Raw genomic sequence first — 18356 nt, 5'->3', positions numbered from 1 at the left:
AGTTAAGGAGGTAGTGGCAGTGGACATGGTCTTTTCAGATGCAAACGAGAGATCTCGAAAACTATGCCTTTGATATGAATGTTATGCGCTCTGTGAGGGGAGGGATCAACAGATGGCTGTGGCGTCATTAGAGTCAAATGTGAGCTTTATACTTGTATCCTGCTTTGGCCCGAATCGTTGCAGGGCAAGAGATGGAAGTTCATAGCACATTTCGGACATGTTAGATCGAGAGTACCTGTCCCAGGATCCAGGCGCAATCAGAGTGGATACATACTCATATAGTCCGTAACAGCCGACATATCCACAGTGCAGCTCGACCCACCTTGAACCAAGACAATCAGGTCGTTCAAATGAGGCTGCACCAAGATATACACGAAAATCGACTGAGAAACAACTCGAGTGGACCGCGGAGAGGACATTAAATCGTGGTGGAAGAAAGATCGGAGTGAAGGAGTAAATATTCCGGTCAATTTTAAGGTCGTTTGGACCCACCCATGCTCCGAGGTACGGATCATCTAGGACTCCACGACAGATCACAAACTCCGATCAACATATGTCAAGGTCGGACGTCTATTTTATGATACTTATGAAAGGGCTAAAGCCGATACAACTACTAAGGGAAGAAAAATGAGTACACAACATGGGCGAGGAGTAGACTTCAACTTACTATTACATCTGCAAACTAAGACTGCTCACCCACAATGACCAGTTACCGTTTATTCCTCTACATCTGACCACCAAATTTGCTGATTGATTCAGACTGCTCTACTTAAACGGGGGTCTCGAAGGGCCTAACGACAAGCTTCACCCCGCTCACGCCTCCGCTGTGAAACCTGCCCACATTGCCTTCTACGGCTGAGAGGCCACCGGGGAGGAGCTCGACTTTGTTTGGCTGCACATAAGAAGGCGGGAGGGGAGGAACTGAAAGTCAGTTTCAAAAGCTTCTAGTGTGGACGAGATTGGGAGAAATGAATAAATTGGAGGTGACGAGAGACAGCGATTCAAGAGATGCTTGTGTATGGAGCATGACACGCCACATTTATGGCGCCACAAGATAGGGGCTAATCACGTCCCGCGCACCAATAACTCGAGCCTCAACCCAAAAACGCCCAAAATTCTCGATAAACTGTAACACAAAACGCAAATACGGACCTTAATCTTTCCCTCGATCAACCAGCCCTCCAACGCCCTCGCGAGCTTATTCGCGTCTGCACTCGTCCCCTCGAAATTCCCATTCCCAATCGTCCAACTGACGCTCTTCTTCTTCTTGCCTCCTTCCCCACCGCTCTTCGCAAACTGATTCTCGTCCAACTCGCCCGCGATACTCTTCGCAGGCCATAGAGTGAGGATCAACTTCCCTCCTTCTCCAGCTCCAGCTCCTAGCCCCTCCGTGCTGTCGGGGAGAATGGACCAAGTAGCGGCCTGAGATTCCTCATTGGATATCGCATCGTAGATGACTTTGATCGGTTTGGAGGTGATGGTAGATGTTATGTGTGTTCCCAGGGAGGCGTAAGGGACGGATTTGTAGTCTATAACGTGTGTGGCGCCGGCGGAGAGACAGTATTGTTCGTTAGCTTTGGAGGCGGTGGTTATGATGGGGTTGAACCCTGATAATTTCGCCAGTTGGATAGCTGCATGGACACAAATGATGTCGAGTCTGAAAATGAGCTCTCTCGTACTGGAATGAGGCAGGTAGACGCACCGTACTGCCCGACCGAACTCGCGCCACCGGTGATCAGGATCGGCTCATCCTTGTACTTGCCTGCTCCTTCACCAACTGGAATATCAAGTCCGATACCCCTGTGAGACATTCCCTTGATAGCGAAATCATACGTTCCGTAAAGTCCGAGGGCGGCAGTATGATAGCAGAGCGGAATGGTGGCTGCTTCATCGTAAGAGAGCGATGTCGGGAACTGTGGCCAACATGGATAGAAATATAAGTAGGATGGTGGCGTGTCGTGCACAAAGTGATAAGAGGGGGAGTAGAATAATTCGAAGGACCAGACTTGCATACCTTGATAGCACGAGTGGCTTCCGCGAGAGCATATTGCTGGAACGTGCCCCTATCTGCAGCAAAGAAACACTGGAACAGCCTACACGCGAATGGTGAATTGAGCTAGATTTAGCGCTCCCTTATACTTTGTCACATAAACCGCGTTACAGCCCAAATGAAGTCCACTCACACTCGATCTCCGACCCTCACCTCACTCACACCCTCGCCAAGAGCATAAACCTGTCCAGCTCCATCGCTCCCAGCTACAGCAGGCCACTCATTGATCATGAACCCGATCTTTTGGATCAGTGGGTCGATGGGGTTCAAAGCAGCCGCATGGACCTTGATGAGGACTTGGCCTGGTCCAGGGTGCGGCACGGGGCGGGTGGTAACGGTGAATGGGGTGGCGGGGGCGGAGAGGATAAGAGCGGTTTGGGTTGGAGGAATGGTAGTGGACATCGTCGCCGAGATCGAATTGGGTCAGCGGTCTGGTTATAAATTCAAAGCGTTATGTGCAAGAAGGGGTCCGTCGATAGTACGAACGACTGGAGTGTGAACAGAAGCTTTTATTCGCAGTAGATTCGGCGTACATCCACTTGAGTAAGCTGAAGACCGATGTCAGGACCCGAGTTGCACATGTGACAGAACGGCCGGTACTGGAAGAAACTGGCACTGTGTAGTGTCCAGGTCATAACAGATGCTGCTTAGTAAAGAATCGGAACTAAGAGTCCTGATGATAGAGTACTTACACAGGCAGCCCAGACTCCCAGTTACTGTGCAGAGATTATGATAAGATGATTAGCAGGTTTGACTCGGAGAGTTTTCTGAGATACAAAAGCCATGTAATCGAGCAAATTCGAGTAGACAGTGGAAATAGAGGGATGACCGGAAGTGTTCAGTCGCTGAGGTAGCTAGGTGCCACTGTGGCCTGTGTCACTTCACGGCTGAAGTTTGGTCGAACCTATATATCAGATCACAAAGATGTAGCACCGTGACTAGTTGAGGCAACGGAGAAAGACTTATACAAACCCAACTAGACAGCGTTGAACGTTGAACCTCCCCTCCTGGTTAAAACATGAGCGTCACTCGTGTCACGGACATGTCACAGAATATCACAGCATGTCACCATGCGTAATGTTGGGGAGTCGTTTCGCGTGACACTCTACCTCTCCCTCTGCGAGCTAAGACCGCAGTGTCGTCTACACTTTCTTGTCTTCACACTTATATTCGCATATTATTCCTGGATATGGAGACAGCCATGATAGCTCACCCAGACGCGGACCTTCCTGCCCCAGTTGTGGCGAAAACGCCCAAAGTCAAGAAGTTGAAGCCAGCGCGCAAACAAGTCAAGCCTGGAGACGTCGAGAAGTCAGAGGCACCTCAGACAGGAAAAGAGTATAGTGCGTGTCTCATTAGCTATTTCCTCTAAACTACGATGCTGATACATTCATATCCAACAGATATATGGTACAATAAATGGGCAGGTGGTGACAGGGAAGATAGTTACTCAAAGTGCGTTCGTTTCTTGACCCTATCGGCCGACCAAAATATCTGACGCAATATATATCTTTTTATCCACGCGTTTATAGCAAGACAAAGTCGCAAACTCGGTGCTCCATCAAGCGCGATGCTGGTCTTACACGCGCTAACACCACAGGCATCAAATACTGTTGTATCTTCTTCGCCCGAGGCTGTTGTCCCTATGGTTGGGAATGCGAGTACCTGCACACATTACCCGACCCTGCGACTGCGCTACCAGATTCTTCAAAGGATTGTTTTGCGCGCGACAAATTCAGTGACTACAGGGACGACATGGGTGGTGTCGGGACATTCACGAGGCAGAACCGAACGCTGTATGTGGGGCGGATCAAGGAGACTGGTGTGGGTACAGAGACCGAGGATGTCGTGCGGAGACATTTTAAGGAGTGGGGCGATGTCGAGCGAAGTACGTTCCTTTTGCTAACTCGAACTTTCGACTCCAACGTGTGAGGATGAGGATGAGTACGGCGCTGATGTCCATTCTTACAGTCAAAATTCTCCAGTACCGCTCTGTCGCCTTCGTCACCTACGTCTCCGAGCTCCATGCGCAATTCGCCAAAGAGGCTATGGCCTGTCAATCCCTCGACAACGACGAGATTCTGAATGTCCGCTGGGCCACCGAAGACCCTAACCCCGTGCAGAAAGTGGCTGAGAAGAGGAGGTTAGAGGAGATGGGCCAGGAGGCAATCAGGGCTAGAATGGATCCGAAGATTGTGGACGCGATGAGGAGCGTACGAGCGCTAGAGGAAGGAGCCACGACTGATGGACAACTTCTGCTGGAGGAGAGCGAACGGGACGCGGATGAAGAGGGCAGCGATGGAGAGAGGCAAGGGAAGAGAAGACGAGTGGATTATGAACAGGAGGCGGAAGAGATGTTGAATGAGATGGAGGCAGAGTCGCCACCACCGGAAGCGCCACCTGGTCCAAAGGGGCTTTTATCGTCGGATACGCTCGAAGGTCTCCGATACCTTGCTCAGATTCGGCAGAAGAGTAAGCCTGCAGCCACGTCCAAACCAAAGGCTCCTACCAAACCGCCGTTGTTGGATTTGGGCGGGTATGGGAGCGATGATGATGAGTGAACGGCGTCTTGTCATTCGGGTTCAACTATTTTGAGGGGAGGACGCGATCGGTTCGTTTGCTTACATTCTCTCGTGTATTACTTATTGTGCTTCATCCCTCGCTGAAATCGAGTGCACTCCAACCGGTCTAAAGCCACTGTTGGAGCGATTCATGCGTTACAATGTTTGACTGGTATGGAAGCAAGACACGACATTCTTATGCTAAAATGGCTGTATTCGCATTTCCTGACATGACTGTCTAATCTCACGTAGCAATACAAGTGGTAAGCACGTCCTATCGTCTCCATTTCGCAGGCCCCAACGCGTCTGACCTGTCCCAATTATATCGCAATAGACTTTTCGATTGCAGAGAGCTTGAACCAAGTGACACACAAGCATAGTGGAGCACCAGATATTCACTCCCCAGGTGGACAGCACGACATAACATCGTTGGCACACCATCAGTATCCGGAATTTCAGGCGAGGCTCCATTTAGTGCTCGACCGAGGAGCAGTAGCCCTGGTATTTGTGTGGCGTGAGAGGCAACACATGAAAATGTTTTATGTTCGTGGTGGATGGGGCGTCTATCCAGCCTCGCGGCGTGAATCCGTCATACACCTGGGCAGTGGGCTTCTAGGTGCCGGGACGTGGACATACTATTTGGAAAGTACTGTCTCGAGTCTTCCCCTCATCTTCTTTCCCCCGCCCCCCTACCACAACCAGCGCAATGTCTGAATCATTCTCTAACAAAGAACTACAAGCAGTCTTCGAGCATGTTTTCATGCCGCTTCAGCTTCCCCAAAAGGATGCCGGGGACGCAGATAACCATAAGCACGATGTCAACTTGTGCGATTTTATCTTGAACGCTGCTCAAAGCTATGGGACCTTCTTAATAGGCGAACAACTATTCTTCTGGAATCCCATTATTCGAATGCTCCGTCACCTACGAAAATTTACAACGTTCCGCGACAAAGAACGGATTACCAATGCATTGACAAGTATGGGCTATGGAGGTACGTCGCGTTGGCGCCTGCTCTGCGCCACCCAAATTCTGATGACAAGATAGACGTCCGTGCGTTCCACATCCGCGCCCATAATGCCGGTCTCATCGTCCGCAAAAGGGCTGAAGGGATGATCTTCGAAACTTTCGAGGTCTCTCCCCAACCCAAGGCCGTGATGGCCACTGCTGGCAAACTCATCTGTACGTATCCCGGGCCTGCTGTTCAAGTCCCGCTCGACATCGCTACCAACGGCAAATTTATCGAAAACCTCGCCGTATTCCTCGTCGAAATGGATCTTGATCCTTTAGATGCGATGCCGACCACGACGAAGGCTAGATCCACTGTGGCTGAAGAGCGTGACACCGCCGATCCGCGGTACATATCGCACCTATTGATGGGTATCCTTCGAGGACTCGGTGACGAAGTCCAGGTCCAGCGCATCACGAAAAGGATTGGTGACGACGTGCTTTGGAACAACGCCTTCAAACCCTGGCGCAGATCCCCTTTGTGGCTCGTCATCCGCGTTGCCACCCAAACTTCGGTCGTTGCACGCGACACGTACAAGGCTTTCATGAATTTCTTCCAGTCCCAACTTCTACGCCGTTTCCTGGCTGCCGACTTTCCCGCCGACTCGCTCTCGTTGGCTTTGAAGAAGACAAGCCGGCGTGCCTTCAAACTCGGTTCCGCTACACCCCCGTTCGTCATGGATGATATGACGGCTACGAGTAAGGCGGTCAACGATCGTCTCCAGGAAATATGGGCAGAGGAACAAGCGAAACAAGCTGGCACGCCGTCCTGGATGCCGAACCGCAAGGATTTCGCGGCTGATATCGCACTCTCCCTTCCAAACTCCCGCGCGTACCTCACGAAGGTCTTACAAGCAGCACCTGTCTTCGACTCTACCTCTTCCTTCGAACCATCCGAGCCCTCACGCATCCAAGACCACACCGACTTCTCTATTTTTCAGTCCAGTCGATTACTTCGAGCGAATCGAGATGACGGGTACATCACTCTAGCGGACTTTGAGTCCCTCGTCCACGAGCGTCTGGAGGAGTGGGTCACACAGCGCCTCCACGATAGCGATGTCTGCTCTACCCTCGGGTCGTGCTTGGACGAGTACATCCAATCAGCGACGACCCTTTATCGAGACAGTCCCGAAGATGAGTCCATCATGCTCCTCACTATCATGGAGTTATGGGTCGCTCTCGACAAGGCAATCGTCGCGCAAATTCCCCTCCTTCGCGATTATTCTCCCGAAATCTCTTCGAACATCCTCGAACCTCTTCTTCTCCGCCGCTCCCTGCATATTGACCGGGCGGCTATGGTCGAACGGTACCTCCGTGAACGACATGCTGCTGCGCACTCCTTCCCCTCGATATTTTCCAGTCGATCCTCCCACAACACTTTCGCCGTTCGATACTACAATCAAGATTCCCAAATGCGCATCGTCAAGCAACGAATTGAGGACCATGCCACAGCTGTCCGCGATCAGAAGATTGTAGAGCTCGACGAGCAAAATGCCACCCATGCATCGCTCGTCAGTCAGGCGAGTGAGCGCGATCACACATACTCCGAGGACTGGCGTGGGAACAATAAACACCAAAAGAAGCGGTGCAAGAGGTGTCGTCTGGAGCAGCAGGCAAGAAATATGAAGATTGAGGTCCACGAGTGGCCCTTGCCGACCAATAGTCACGATGCGAAAACCGTCGTCTTCGAGATTCAGTGCCCGCGTCCATTCTCAATCTGGAGGGATCAGACGTACAGGATCATTCGTGATATCGCCGTGCTCGACGCCAATAGCAAATCCGTCGAGCAACACGGGCTGGCTAACAAGGGCTTGTCGAAGTGGTCCAGCAGCCACAGCCTGGGCAGAGTGACGATTGCGTCCTCCACGAAGTCTTTCACTCAAGCACATTATCATACCGTCAAACTTCCCAGCTGCGAAAGCCAAGTTTGCGTCAATAACGGTTTGACATTTCAACTTTACGATCAAAACAAACAATCGTGGATCGAGGCTCCTTTTTCGTCCACTTTCACTCCATATTGCGTTTTACAGCTTCCCTCCCCGAGCTCATATAACAACCTTCGACACTTCGTCGCAAAGACCACACATACCTCCAATGACGTTATTGCTAGCCAAGCCGACTGCCCGGACGATCTGAGCGTCCATGAGTATATTTCCTTCGGCACTCTACGTAGCGGCGGCCTGCTTCAATGGCTGAACATAGTACGAGAGCTTCGAGCGGGCATACTCTCTTTCAGCCGCGAGGAAGTCCAAACGCTCATCGCCCAGGCGATTTGGGAGCTTGGACCTCTTGATGACGATGGCTCCCAGAGAGTATGGCATCACGAACTTGAGGAGGCGGCCTTCGGTATCGTGCTTACCCAGGAGTCCTTGTCTCTGTCATCGCGCGTCGAGTCCAATTGGCTTGAGGGTGTCTCTGAGCGAACCATCAGTATGTCCTCGGCCTTTCAATGTTGTATTTCGACTTTTGACATATCCTTTGCAGTCTTTCTCATGATTCGCCTACTTACTTCCTCTCGAGACGTGTCAGTGCACCAAGCCGCATATGCTGTCCTGCGGAAAGCTCGGGATGTTGTGTACACTTGGATACGCGAGCTCGTCTCAAAGCTTCAGCGTACATATTCTGACGATGAGGTCCACGAGCTTCAAATCCGCCTTTGTGAGATGGCAGCAACATGCAAGGCGACTTATGATGTCGATCCCCTTCATATCGGGTCTCTCTTACAGGATCCCCATGATGTTGCAATTTTGGTCGAATGCTCCGCCATTCTTCAATCAAACACACCTCCTGAGTCACTCGTCACTCCTCTCCCGCTCCGCAGGCTCCTCAGTCGTGATCGTCGACTATCCCACTTCCTGGAGCCTTTCTTACATGATGTTATCCGATCAAATAACGCCGGTCTCAACAAGGCGGTCTCTTCATTATGGGAGACCTATCGATGTGGCGTCTTCGGGTGGCGGAGACTGCCTGGACCAAATTCACGATGGCTCACATCTTCGACGGCTTCGGATTCCACTCAAAGGTCGCAGGTTGTGCACTTCAACATGCTAAACGGACTGCTTCTCATCGATGGAAAGGCCATTGATCGACTCCCTCGCGATATTGTCGTGCATCCTCTCTATATCAGGTTATTTAGCCAGGTGAAATCATCCTATCCTCTCATATACCTTCTCGAGTTGACGACAAACCCTTGAGCAGCGTGTCCTAGACATTGTGCCATCCGATATGCCTGGTATGGATTTCACGACTCGAGGGTTAATATCCGATCACAAGGTATGTCAGAGTCATTCTCTGAGACAGGCAGTGCTTCACGGCGTTATCCTTTAAGGTCTCCTTCGCACTTCGAAACAAATCGAACACATCCGGCGGCATACTCACCATTCGCGCGCAATCCCAGGCCGGCGAGATATTTGAGCTAATTCCACACGAAAAGCTGGCTTGTGATTTCCCGAGGTTCTTCTCCCTGGACTGCGTCCATTGGATGAACCTGTCCTCAGGGGACGTCGAATTTCGAGCTCTCAACCACCCTTGGGAGTCATCTATCACGGACTGGAAGCTCCGCTTTTCCAGCTACGGAAGGTCGACTATGGAATGCGGCCCAATGGCCTCGAAACGCTATATCGTCGACGTCCATAGCAAGAGCTTCAAGGATGTCTTCAGGCGTCTCAGCAATCTTGAGAACAGCACGTTCGTGACCGTCTCGTATTCGTCAAGTACGGATGATATATCAATCGACCTCCCCCGTTTCCGACTCTCCTTCACGTTCGACCAAGATGGACACCTACTTTCTCAGAATATGCCAGGCATGATCATTGATGACAACCAGTCGTCGGGCACGATGATCGGACTTCGCACGCAACTGCTCCTTAGGGCCAAGGAGGCAACTGCGTCAGACTTACCTCGCTCTCGCTGCGTAATCGTCCCTCATGGAGACGTGGTATGTCGACGCACACAGAATCAGCATCACGTTGCCGTCCACATCCGTCTGTCGGACGAACAACGTCGGATCGTTTGGCATGAATATCGCATAGACTCCGACGTTGGCTACCTTGCCAGTAATGTCAATCTCACCAGCCGTCTGTTCAAGGTTTATCTCCACGCGATCTGCAGTTATCCACTCCCCGACCCCTTGACGCAACAAACCGGTACTGAGCAAGCCTTGCGAGACCTGTGTTCCGCCGCATCCTTCTCCTTCCAGCGACTGTCCGAAACAGACGCTCATCTCCTGAACCTGATTCGATCCCTCGCTCCTTCAAGGGGCTTCTACCCATCTCACCTTCGTGTCATGCAGACCATTCACTGGTCTCCCCATCTTCCTGCTTCGGCTCAGCTCGCTGCTTACGAAGAAAATGGCAACAACATCCTGCGCTATGCACACTCGTTGGAAGAGCTGTTTGCGGGATCCGAGGCGGGAAATCATGTCGAGCCGGACGATATCCAGGAGGTCCACAAGGATCCCTCTCTCTTAGATCGTGGCGCTCGTCGGGAGCATAGTTATGGCCTCGTCGACGGTCCCACGACTCCCGCAGACGTAGTATACCGGGCTAGAGACATTCCAGGGGTCGAGGCCGAATCACCTGCCAAATATTCCCATCTTGTCTCTACCTGGCCGACCAATGCACTTCGTCGAGACTTCAAGCCTGATGAGCTCATGAATCTTCTCAAGTCTTGGGGAGAAGTTGCAGGCGAAGATAGCAACCTTTCATTGACTTTCAGCGGGGACTGGCTCAAGCCAGCGCTGCCTAGTCGGTGGATCGGTCTCTACAATCGATTGCGCACCTCTGGGGCAGACTTCCCGTCGACGAAATTCAAACTTATATTCAGTTTATCCGCTCTGTCATACGGTTCTCCACATCTCCAAAACCTCATCCCTATCTTGCTCGCCTTTGCTTGCCTCCCAGAGTTCCGACACTGTTCACCGCCGACGTATCCCTCATATCACCTCTCCGATGGATTTCGGCCTACTCGAGACGAAGTTCGATCCATCATTGCGTCTCGGTCGTACGACTTCGAGGCAAGACCGAATAATCTCTCTCTCACCCAAGGCACACATGAAAGCACTCGTAACTTCTACAACCGACGACTCAATGCGCATGAATTGGAGACCCGTTCACGGACAGATGGTGCAACTACTCGATTCATGGACCAATGGCCGTCGCCCACTGTTCGCTCACCCTTCTATTCCGACGATGCTGACTGGTTTCAAACAAGCAAAATCATGTCAGAGGTCGGTCGGCTCTTCGAGAGTTGTTCTCGAAATACCGCTCTACAAGATCACATAAATCACGTCGAGTCCATTCTTCGCGGACGCGCAATCCCCTCGCCTCTGTCCAGCATCAGATTCTCGTCTACATATGAAGCTGTGACCGCATCGAACGTTCCTTCACGGATTACATGGGCAGATCTTCTCAAGCGGCCCGTAGAGTCGACCTTTAGCGATCTCGTGAATATGGCCTCTTTGGAACCTACGAGTGAAGATCTACACTGCAGTGTTCGAGCAGATACTCGGGAGCTTTCTGGCCTTCTAACGGAATTTCGATCAGACACACATAGCAAGCTTCGTCGACTTTATGGGGATCAGCTTGACAGGAGTCGGAGAGATCTCGAAGAACGTGCTTCGTCAACTACGCCTAGTCGCACCTACCAGCTGCAAGAGCTCATCACTTACCGCGAACTGTGTCAGTCCCGCATTCAAGATATTTCTGACCTCATGATTCGCATACTCTCGCCGACAAGCCATACCGAGAACCTCCTTTCTTCCGCAGGCCTTTGGCCTCGACTTAATCGTCGCAGGCTTCTACAACTTTTGGGAGCGGCATCCGGCATTCAGACGAGCGTGGGCTCTAATTGGAGGCGACTCCTGTCCACATTCGCGCACGCCATGCTCGAATATCAACGCGCTCAACGCCTTGTCGAGTACACTTATCGAAAGGAGGAAGACAATTTTTTGAAAGAGCTCGTTACCTGCTGTATGACGGAGGAACAGATCCATGAATATCCTCTCGACTGGCTGTTGATTCAGGTGGGAACTCCAATGAACTTGCTTTTCAACATCTCTGATTGTTCATGTCTGTCCCTGCAGATCGACGGAAATTTTCTCGCTAGACCTGTACAGATCGCCGTCGCGCGTGAGATGATGAATCCGACTTCACAGCAAAACACGGTCCTCCAGCTGAACATGGGCGAAGGAAAATCATCGGTCATCGTTCCATTTATCTCCGCGTCTCTCGCAGACTCCCGAAATCTGGTTCGCGTCGTCGTCCTAAAGGCGCTATCGGGGCAAATGTTTCAACTGCTCGTGGAACGTCTATCGGGTCTAACAAATCGTCGCATTTTCTATGTCCCCTTCTCCCGTGGTGTGCGCATGACAACCGACAACGTGCAGAGTATCTACCGTCTCTTCCAGGAATGCGCCAGAGTTCAAGGCGTCCTCGTATCTCAACCAGAGCATATACTTTCCTTGCGTCTAATGGCTGTCGAGCGGTTGTTGTCGCCCTCCGTCTCTGATGCTGTCGCCGACGGATTACAGGGCATTGAGGCATGGTTGAAAGCGCATAGCCGAGACATTCTTGACGAAAGCGACGAGATTTTACACGTGAAGTACCAACTAGTCTACACGAATGGGCACCAGCAATCCCTAGAGAATAGCCCGGATCGTTGGAACACCACACAACAGGTTTTCGACAGAACCAGGCTGCACGCGAGCACGCTGAAGGCCTTGTTTCCCCATGAACTCGAGTTTTCTGCCGGTTCCGCGGAAAGCTTTCCAACCCTTAGGATCACGGGGGAACAGGCTGGTCAGAAACTCGTGTCTCTTCTGGCCGACGACATTCTCGCTGGCCGTCTGGAAACCCTCAACCTCGTCGCGTTCAATGGTGACTCTAGGCTTTCCGCGGCAGCCCGAGAATTTATTCTCAGTGTCAACGTTGCCAAAGCTTCGTATGATCTTGTTCAGTCCACGTGTGGCAACACTGGCTCGTGGTCGACTCTGCTCCTTCTTCGAGGCCTCCTCTCCAACGGTATTTTGCTCTATACCCTTGGTCAACGACGCTGGCGTGTAGACTACGGGCTCGATCCATCCCGGTCGATGTTGGCCGTCCCATATCGGGCAAAGGTACGTTTTTAGATAATCTATCACAGATATAAACTAATGTGCTCGCCTTGAAGGATGTGCCGACTTTACGTGCCGAGTTCGGGCATCCCGAGGTCGCAATCTGCCTGACTTGTCTGAGCTACTATTACGGTGGACTATCAGAGGAACATATTCGGGAGTGTTTCCATCTACTCTTCAAGCTCGACAATCCCCAGGTAGAATACGAAGGATGGGTTAGACGGAGTAAAGACACAGTTCCCGACGTACTTCGGCAGATTACCGGTGTCAACACTCAAGATGCGCATCAATTTTCGGAGAATGTTGTTCCTCTTTTCTCGAGGAACCAAGCCGTGATAGATTTTTTTTTGAGCAGAGTGTGTATCTCACTCTTGAATTGTTACGGTCACCTGCTTACCGCCAACTCAGGTTGTTTTCCCCAAACATGCGAAGGAATTCCCGGAGAAACTGTCCACATCCGCCTGGGATCTCGCAGAAATAAAATCCAATGTGACGACCGGATTCAGCGGTACCAATGATAACAGTCTGCTCTTGCCGACCTCCATTACGCAACATGACCCCCTTGACCAGCTGCGCACCAACGCCCAAGTACTTATGTACCTATTGCAGCCCGAGAACAGCCGCTATCGATGCACTTCCAATCATGGCCAGTCCCGTTCGGCTGGGGAGTTTCTCAAGACGTTGGTGGAGGAAAGGCCAGAAGTTCGAGTGTTACTCGATGTCGGAGCCCAGGTCCGTCTTGCATTTTCGTTTCTGACGGTCATTGGCTAATTTGTCCAAAGATGCTGGAATTGAAGAACGAACAACTCATTCGTCAATGGCTTGCTCTGAGGAGCGACGTGCTTGCTGGAGTGTATTTTGACGAGTCTGATCGCATCACTGTCCTGACACAAGACGGAACGAAGGAGTCACTGATGTCGTCACCGTTCCGACAACAGTTGGGCAAATGTATCATCTACCTGGACGATGCTCATACGAGAGGTACAGACCTTAGGCTACCCGTCCACTTCCGGGCTGCTGTAACCTTAGGACCCAAGGTTACGAAGGATCGACTCGTGCAAGGTTCGCCTGCTCCTCTCCATTCTTTTATGATTTTTACTAACTTCTGCTAGGATGCATGCGCATGAGAAAGCTGGGAGTCGGCCAGTCGGTGATGTTTTGCGCTCCGCTTGAAGTTGACAGGCGAATCCGTGAGGCGGGGAGCCTGGGTCCTAGCGCAGACATCAAGGTGCTCGATGTTCTGCGCTGGTCGATGTCGGAGAGCTGCTCCGAGATTTTGCACAACGTGCCACATTGGGCGGCGCAGGGCATGAACTACGAGAAACGCACGGTCTCAGAACTCTCCGACTCATCGACCCGGCGCAGCACCCTCAAGCAAACGCTCCGAGCTGCCTGGCTCCAGCCCGAGGCGCGCACACTGGAACAGCTATATGGACTATCTGAGCGTAGTGCTGGCCTTAGACACCCCGCGTATGATGTACCAGCTCTCCGCGAACGTTTCGAACTCCTCGGTGTATCGTCTGTCTTGGATGCTCGTATTGAGGAGGTCAGTGATGAAGTTTCCCTTCCGACTGTTTTGGTTCTTATTTGTACGTTGTTAGGAGCAAGAGCGGGAGGTCTCCCAAGAGGTCGAGCAGGAGCGTCAAGTAGAAAGGCCGCCTAAGACACAACCTGCGAGACATTCGCTGCAGGAGGCAGTCCGTCGATTTGTCATCGACGGCTCTGTACCAGCAGGTACTCATCACTTTATTCCTCTTATGCAGCCGCTTCGTTCTACCACGGCTACTCTTCGACCTGCCATTCCATGGTCAAGTAACCTCCTCGCCACTCAAGACTTCGCAACTACCACTTCTACGCATTTGGAACGTTCTCGGCTCACAGAATACCTCCGACCGGTCAATTGGGTGGTATCTGCTATGCAGAAAGATGGAACACTGCTACTAGTAGCCATGAGCCCTTACGAGGTCAATCTTCTCCTCCCGCATATTCGTGCAAGCAAGGCCGTGCATCTCCATCTATATGCACCCCGCGTAACTCTATCCATGGAACCCATCGACAATCTCAGTTTCTACTGTGTTCCTCTACCCACGGACCAACCATTAGCTCCCCCATCCCTTGACCTGAGGTGTCAGCTCAACGTCTGGGCTGGGCAGCTTTATTTGGACGAGTACGCGACTTACATCCGCTTATGTCTTCTCCTTGGGGTCTCTCATGGCGAGGCATCATCGATGCCAATGGAGAATGACCGTTTTGTGTGTCCACAGCATCGGAATGACGAGATGCGCCAGATCTGCTTATTCGAGGAGAGTCCTGTGGCACTGCTGAAGGAATTGTTTGGGCTGAGAAGGAAGGGCATGAGCTATGCGCGAACGGACCTGGGGAAGTTGTTGCAAGGACGTTTGTTGTTTACGGAGGACTTTGAATCTCGATGATCGTATATGCTTCCCGCCTACCTTTTCGTATGCTATCTTCGCTATGCCTGTCGCTCCTCCTCGTAATATCTTCCGTTGCAGTCTCAATTCGTTTGTACCCTTCTCGGTATGAAGTCTCGTGTTACGTAACTGTACTGTACATATCTGCCTAGCAAATTTCCGTCGTCTTTTTCTTGTCAACTCTGCACAAAGACTGGGCGGGGGTTATGATATGGGTTATCGCGACAGAATGCACAATGGAGGCGCTCTGATTTATACACAACGCCAGGCCGATTCCTCGACCGAACAATAGAGAGACTCTTCAGCCATAAGCCGTAGGTCTAAACTAGTTCAGGCCTTGAAACATGCACATCATCCATTCAGAGGACATTACAAAGAAAAGCCTCGCATATAGATATTCGGATGATTAGAATAGACGACACACCCGATACAGGCTGATCCCAACAGTCTCCAGAGTCTGTTTTCGAGACTGATGAGCCATCTGACTTAGACGCGAACTCAAACGCCATCCGGTACTAAGGATATGGGATCCGTCCCCTGCTCATCGTCCATCTTGGATCCGACTTCACTGTCTTGGATCGAGTGATAGACACAGGCGCAGGAGCAAGACCGCAACCTAGCTTCTGCACCCAGCTCGTCCAAGTTAATCACCATAGCACCTTGATCGGTATGCGATCTCTCGAACCCTCCCGCTGAGGTCAACGCAGTCGACCGACGTGAACGGTCCGAGAACCTTGGGTAGGTCGAGATGTGATGGTTCGTCGGAGTGGTTGGTTGGAATGAGTCTTTGACTGTCATGTGTTTGTGTACCAAGACGATGATAACAGCGGGGTATATCGCCTGTCATAGCAATTAGAAGGTAGTATGAACGGTGAATGGAAGAGCCATACAGAGATATGCACGGAGTCATCTTGGAGAATCATGCCCAGATTCCAGGCTGCGACCTCTCCCTCATACACTGGCTCAAAGAAGAAGCCGAGGTTGATGACGAGGAGAACGAACTTTATATATAGTGACGTATCGTATGTCTCAATGGTTCGTGAAAAACAGCGAATGAACTCACCCAGAATATACAGTATAGAAGACCAGACTCTACGATCACAGCCAGAATCCTCTCACTCTTGAGCTTCCCGTCACGCTGAGTGAGGTTGGCACTGACGAACTTTCGGTGATTCCTGTGAAGAATGAATAAATGTAGCTCATACTGATATGGTACAGCTCTAAATGCTTTTACCAAGCTTTGAATCGGATGATGCAAGTTGCGGCTATATTCGTGGCAAGTGACAGCACCCAGGAAGCGAATAGACCGTTCGTGGCCATATCGGGGTCAAAAGTGATAAATAGCGGATAACCTTGCGAGACCTCGCAGATGATGCTGACGATAATGGCCACTGCAAAGTAGGTCAACTCGAAGATATGGAGTCAATGAGGTTTCACTTCTACACGTACCAAACGAGCCGAGCAAGAGCGCTGACGGTATGAGGATGATGTGGGCCTGTCGAGATCCTATGGTAGTACACAGAGCCCATGCGCGCCAGAGAACTATGGCATCGCTCGCTATATACTACAAGGAATGTGATGAGACTAGAGCGATGAGGACAGATAGGATGCTTACATTGACGGCCGGGAGGAAAAGCTGAGCGGTTCCGGATCTGAAGAAAATATCTTGAGGTGAGGAGGTGAAGTACCCTGTCACTGCGGTAACGATGGATGAAGCCAGGTATGCTGTTGACGTTCCCAGCATGAGCAGAGTGAGGAATGCCATGCAGAGCGTAGCCCTTCGTTTGAAGCCGCGACGCCTTGGTCGTTTGTTCAGTGGATATATGAGACTGGATTAAGCTCAATATGGCGTACATGCAGAGTAACAACGCCCATGCAGAGGGTACGAGTAACAGTCCTGATAAATCAAAATTATAAGGGGCTCGAAGATTGACGAATATATATGATACGTACCGTAGAGGATACTTTGGCTGACTATACTTCCGTAGACATAACCTGGAGAATAATCCTCCATTGCTTCGAATCGCGGTCGAATGTGGAAGCCCATCCTGCGAAAGTACAGTGATTGGGCACTTACACTAGACAAGGAGAGTGGCTGATGGCATACAGCTTTATATACCTGGATGACAGGCAAATGTGTTTCCCTGTAGCGCTCGGGGTGGAACCCATTAAGCCACATAGACCTGACACACTGGCACTATTCAGCTATAGGCTATGCGAATGGAGATACACGAAACGTGTCTCCTAAACTGCTGAGCGCTGTCTCCGCCAGCTGCCAACCTTGCTTGATGGGGTTCCAGCTGCGCTATAAAACGCACACCAAAAGTGCAGCCTGGGAGTGGCCTGCTTCAAGGGAGTGTGTATTGCGCGGGAGAGCAATATTTGAGCAAGGAAACCTAGAGTGGCGCCTATTAGTATAACGACGGGCTACAAATCATTGTATGTAGTGGGACTACGCCACCATGTTTGGATTTGTCTGTTTTTGGCATCCTTGGCATACTTACGGGGGTGTGAAGGACCTACATAGTAAGGAAGGTAAAGAACAAGACCAACCAAGGACATGGCAAGGACTCGATGATGGCAGGAGATGATGAAGCTCACTATATCCCGGGCCATATCTTAGGATATAGATTCGAAGCAACAAGACTGAATACCGCGTTTTAACTCCGTGATGGGTATCATATCAATTTGGTACCACAGCAAGGTCTGTGAACAATGGCATAAGTAGTCGTTGATTCATGAGTAAATCACAACCGCTCAGGCTCTGCCACAAACTGCCACCCATCCATACTTCACAGAGCTCGCGAACAATCCGCGCACTCGGTGAGTTATCGTGTGAGACATAAATAGACACCAATGAAGCAGACACGAGAACAAGAGCCATTTTATATGGCGGTGATGGTGGTGGCGGCGGCTGCCGAAACGAGGAAACCTTTATCTCGAAAACACCTCTGGGGATCACGGGAATATCCGGGTGTGCGCACGCAGACACGTTCGCGTGTTCTTCCGAGTTCTCGCCACAACAAGTTCACAATCTGAACACCGCCGGTCTTTTTCTCGACCTTGGATTACAGGCAGGGTCAATCTTGGTGCCCTTTCGAAACTACGCTGAACCGAAATAATCATAGGAGGATATCATTGCCACAAGCTACATACTTCGTTGCACCTTGGATCAGTGTCAGTTTGAGGTCAGCAT

The 18356-nt window shown here is 51.1% G+C and overlaps 4 protein-coding genes across 4 annotated transcripts; 2 read left to right on the top strand and 2 right to left on the bottom strand.

Annotated features, from left to right (window-relative positions):
* Nucleotides 1-769: 769 nt before the first annotated feature.
* On the bottom strand, nucleotides 770-2452 carry STEHIDRAFT_50192 (GroES-like protein; the record flags this gene model as incomplete). The annotated part of the gene is made up of 6 exons (XM_007299344.1): nucleotides 770-892; nucleotides 1153-1274; nucleotides 1326-1631; nucleotides 1703-1913; nucleotides 2015-2093; nucleotides 2184-2452. 6 exons carry the CDS (start codon nucleotides 2450-2452, stop codon nucleotides 770-772), a joined length of 1110 nt encoding a protein of 369 aa, XP_007299406.1.
* A 728-nt stretch (nucleotides 2453-3180) lies between these two features.
* STEHIDRAFT_165822 (uncharacterized protein) lies at nucleotides 3181-4748 on the top strand. The gene is made up of 4 exons (XM_007300183.1): nucleotides 3181-3393; nucleotides 3454-3505; nucleotides 3583-3938; nucleotides 4022-4748. Exons 1-4 carry the CDS (start codon nucleotides 3240-3242, stop codon nucleotides 4609-4611), a joined length of 1152 nt encoding a protein of 383 aa, XP_007300245.1. The 5' UTR covers nucleotides 3181-3239; the 3' UTR covers nucleotides 4612-4748.
* Nucleotides 4749-5317: 569 nt separating this feature from the next.
* Nucleotides 5318-15307, top strand: STEHIDRAFT_91690 (uncharacterized protein; the record flags this gene model as incomplete). Its single annotated transcript, XM_007300182.1, has 11 exons — nucleotides 5318-5603; nucleotides 5657-8047; nucleotides 8102-8757; nucleotides 8813-8890; nucleotides 8946-11639; nucleotides 11700-12731; nucleotides 12785-13084; nucleotides 13137-13396; nucleotides 13564-13790; nucleotides 13841-14274; nucleotides 14330-15307. The coding sequence occupies 11 exons, from the start codon at nucleotides 5318-5320 to the stop codon at nucleotides 15158-15160; spliced, it is 9189 nt and encodes a 3062-aa protein (XP_007300244.1). The 3' UTR covers nucleotides 15161-15307.
* A 647-nt stretch (nucleotides 15308-15954) lies between these two features.
* STEHIDRAFT_108082 (uncharacterized protein) lies at nucleotides 15955-17207 on the bottom strand (the record flags this gene model as incomplete). Its single annotated transcript, XM_007300181.1, has 7 exons — nucleotides 15955-16161; nucleotides 16224-16335; nucleotides 16395-16551; nucleotides 16610-16724; nucleotides 16776-16959; nucleotides 17015-17057; nucleotides 17114-17207. The coding sequence occupies 7 exons, from the start codon at nucleotides 17205-17207 to the stop codon at nucleotides 15955-15957; spliced, it is 912 nt and encodes a 303-aa protein (XP_007300243.1).
* Nucleotides 17208-18356: the final 1149 nt, after the last annotated feature.

This window comes from Stereum hirsutum (genome assembly GCF_000264905.1).
Source record: "Stereum hirsutum FP-91666 SS1 unplaced genomic scaffold STEHIscaffold_2, whole genome shotgun sequence".
NCBI classification, from domain to species: Eukaryota; Fungi; Basidiomycota; class Agaricomycetes; order Russulales; family Stereaceae; genus Stereum; species Stereum hirsutum.
This window is presented reverse-complemented; position numbering and strand designations above follow the sequence as displayed.